Source organism: Octopus bimaculoides, chromosome 6, assembly GCF_001194135.2.
Source record: "Octopus bimaculoides isolate UCB-OBI-ISO-001 chromosome 6, ASM119413v2, whole genome shotgun sequence".
NCBI classification, from domain to species: domain Eukaryota; kingdom Metazoa; phylum Mollusca; class Cephalopoda; order Octopoda; family Octopodidae; genus Octopus; species Octopus bimaculoides.
The window spans coordinates 3,650,038-3,653,986 of record NC_068986.1 but is presented as its reverse complement, the minus strand read 5'-3'; the positions used below and the strand labels follow the sequence as shown (position 1 = coordinate 3,653,986).

Below are 3,949 nucleotides of genomic sequence, written 5' to 3'. Positions count from 1 at the left end.
TACGCTCTCAATGTAGAGATGCAGCAGCTGTCTCTTCTCCTCAGCCGTGCATCAGCGGCCATCAACCCTCAGATGAGGCGGCATGCCTGCCGAACGCCTAGTCCTCACTAGTGAACACACGCCGGATTTTATCCAACAACCGCAGCACAAGAACCATAGACCCAATTCAGGCAGCTATAGGAAGCTGCTGGAGACTACAGTCAACCCCTGGCTAAAGAGAGTTGCTGCTAGAAGCAAGTGGTTATCGGAGAATTTCTACTTCACCAGCCCCAATTTTTGGCCTCCTAATCCTCCCAATTGTAATTGTAATCCCATGATTTACTATATGTGGGGCGCGGTTTAGAAATACACCAACCGCTCTACCTGCAACATCCAGGCAGAGCTGGTGGCCAAGATCAAGGAGGTATTCGAAAATCTTCCTACAGGCACAGTGAGGAACGCATACGCCATCTTGAGACCGTAGTGGAAGCTGAGGACAGCTATTTTGAGTAAAATGTAGACCCCTTGCCTCAATCTAGTTGATATTTTTTTATTTTAAATTTTGGCTAGGGTATTGTGTTTTCTTTTCCTTTCATGCAAACAGTCAAATTTAGCCCGAATACTCTGTGTGTATGCCACTAAATCCGGGAAACCGGCCTTATGAACGTATGACTAGGGGAGGATTTTGATCGTTTTTTATATACATGCATGCACAGCAAGTTTGATATTAACACACTATTTGATAATATAGAATCATCCACGCAGATATACAGACGTCTACATGCCAAATAAGGTCAATAGTTATGTATTCCTTACCACTACCACAATTATATGTAATTTGAACTAAGGATGGCCTAAGCATTTTCAAAATAAACATTATCTTGCCGTTAGCCGGAAACACTTACACCCTATTTAAGTAGTTAATTACAATGGGGAATTTATGAATGCACTTCATAGATGTAAATCGTAAGTACTCGCAGTGTTGCATTTGTTTGACCGGGAAATATGATTAGGAAACCACTTTAGAATTACTAGAAAAGCTTTATTCTGTAAATATTTGAAAATGTCATCAAAGATTTTCCCACTCACACATTTTCATTGTTCTAGCTTAATCAAATTTTATCTCTTAATCACATGATCTCTTCTTTATATGTTTGCTTTTATTATTTGTTTTTAATTCAGATACATATTGCCCCTGAGAGTATAAGTATGTTTCTTCGTCTGTGTAGCTGAAAATTTGAGCCTGATGACGCTATAGGATAAAATGTATAAAACTTTATATTAACATTTTGTATTTGAAACATTGAAGTACTTCCTTTCGATTCAAGTTACGTTACTGAATATAACTGTAATCCAATGTGAAGGAGAATTATCGATACAGATATTAAATTTATGTGGAAAGTGAATATATTCCAGCTGGAAATTCATAAACAAAAAACACAAATTAAAATAACAAGATGAATAACAGTAACAACACAATTGAAGATATTAATAGAGAGTATTTTAATATTTTGAAACCAGCGTTTATTTTCGTCTCTATTTTATTGCCTATTGGTCTAGTTGGCAATTCTGTGGCCTTATACATTTATGGTTTTCGTTTCCAGAAACTACCAGTTCATATTTTCCTAATTTCTTTGGCTGTTTTTGATATGATTGGCTGCATTTTCGGAATACCACTAGAGATGGTCGCATTGTGGTATTCTAAGATGTATCCTAGCAACATTCTTTGCAAACTGGAAAAATTCTTTATATTCTACAGCAGCATTACCTCATCTATAACCTTATTTGTGATAGCAGTGGAGAGATATAACAAAGTCTGCCGCCATAACAGAAGACAGCTTTCGGTTCGACAAGCTAAAATAATGACTGTGACCATTGGTTTCTTATCTGTCGGATTCGCCTTACCCGGCGCCTTATTCTTCCAAAGAATGAACGATCCATTTTCAGTCAATTCAGTCGAACTGATTTGCTTTTATAAATATGGGTATGAAATGCTCCAAAATTATTTTCTTTTATCTCTCGGAATTGACTTACTTATTTTAACAATAATGTTTATTTTATATCATCGCATCTGGAAGGTGGCCAAGGAACATTATTTACCTACAAACTACGCGGTAAATCTTAACCTTAATAATATGAATGCGCGCAATCAAAACACAAGAACCTACGCAAAAATCAGACAAACCAATAAAATTCTCGTATGCATTACATTATTGTTTGCTATCAGCTTTATCCCAGGTTTAATACTCGGAATTACTTACCCACTAATTGAAGGTAAACACATTCCAGTACTTGCGGAGTATTTCAGACACGTGGTCATTCGAATGTGGATCTTAAATTGTACAATGAACCCTATAGTCTATGGATTATTAAATACTCGCTTCCGTCGGATTGCCAAGAACATATTTTTCAGAATTGTTTGCTGGAAAACCAATGAAGCAGAGACGACTGCCTCCTCAGATACTTCACGATAAACGGAGAAAATATCCCTTTTCACTAGTAAACAGTGAGAATTAGCTTCATTTTCATTTTAACTGTCTGTGTTTTAACATACCATTATCATAGTATCAAACTTATTGAAAACAATTCATGTCACAATGAATGCTGACAAGTGGCAAAACATTTCGGAATAACTATACATAACGTTTTAGTTTCGAAAAAATTATATAAGTTTCTGTGTACAAATACACATGCTTATACATACATACATACATACATACATACATGCATACATACATATATACATACATATACACACATACACATGCATACATACATACATACATACATACATACATACACATGTGTGTGTGCGTGTATGTATGTGTGTGTGTGTGTGTGTGTGTGTGTGTGTGTGTGTGTGTGTGTGTGTAGGCGCAATGTCCCAGCGGTTAGGGCAGCGGACTCGCAGTCGTTCGTGGGATCGCGGTTTCGATTCCCAGACCGGGCATTGTGAGTGTTTATTGAGCGAAAACACCTAAAGCTTCACGAGGCTCCGGCAGGGGATGGTGGTGAACCCTGCTGTACTCTTTCACCACAACTTTCTCTTACTTCCTGTTTCTGTTGTACCTGTATTTTCAAAGGGCCAACCTTGTCACACTCTATGTCACGCTGAATCTCTCTGAGAACTATGTTAAGAGTACACATGTCTGTGGAGTGCTCAGCCACTTACACGTTAATTTCATGAGCAGTCTATTCCATCGATCGGATCAACTGGAACCCTCGTCATCATAACCGACGGAATGCCACGAATATATATATACTCACACACATGCAAAGTGTAGAAACGTATACATGTGCTTATAAATGTACGACATATACATTCATATACATCAATACATCCATAAGTGTGTGTGTATGTGTGCATAACTATTTATATGTAAAATATATTTATGTATACATGTATATATATATATACATACATATTTATGTATATGCATAAACATCTATATATCTGTGTGCATGTGTGTGTATATATATATGTATATATATCTATATATATTATTTTATTTAAAAGAGTTCCAACTCTGTCTGTTTTTTTATGTTTTTTATTTATATTCTTGTAAAATTTATGTGGGATATAGAATATGGAATATATAATATATAAAAAGAACTCTACCAGGAAATAGAAGAGAGATATAACACCGAATTTAGGAAGTGTATAGAAAAAGCATCGACAACAGATTAAAAACCCAGAAGTCCGCCAAATACCACTGAGTAACCATCTGGCAACATGTGGTCATCAAACTGCCTTTATATATTTATATATTTAATCCTTTATATTGAACACTCAATATTTCATATATTCAATAAGACATATTCCATATATTCAATAAGACATTCAATACTTCATTTCATTGTACCATCCATCTTTTTTTATATTATATATTATATATTCCATATTCTATATCCCACATAAATTTTACAAGAATATAAATAAAAAAACATAAAAAACAGACAGAGTTGGAAT

General features: G+C 35.4%; 1 protein-coding gene across 1 annotated transcript; it reads left to right on the top strand.

Annotated features, from left to right (window-relative positions):
* The first annotated feature begins 1,076 nt into the window (after positions 1-1,076).
* LOC106882920 (neuropeptide Y receptor type 2) lies at positions 1,077-3,939 on the top strand. The gene has a single exon (XM_014933761.2). It carries the CDS (start codon positions 1,437-1,439, stop codon positions 2,451-2,453), a length of 1,017 nt encoding a protein of 338 aa, XP_014789247.1. The 5' UTR covers positions 1,077-1,436; the 3' UTR covers positions 2,454-3,939.
* The last annotated feature ends 10 nt before the right edge of the window (positions 3,940-3,949 follow it).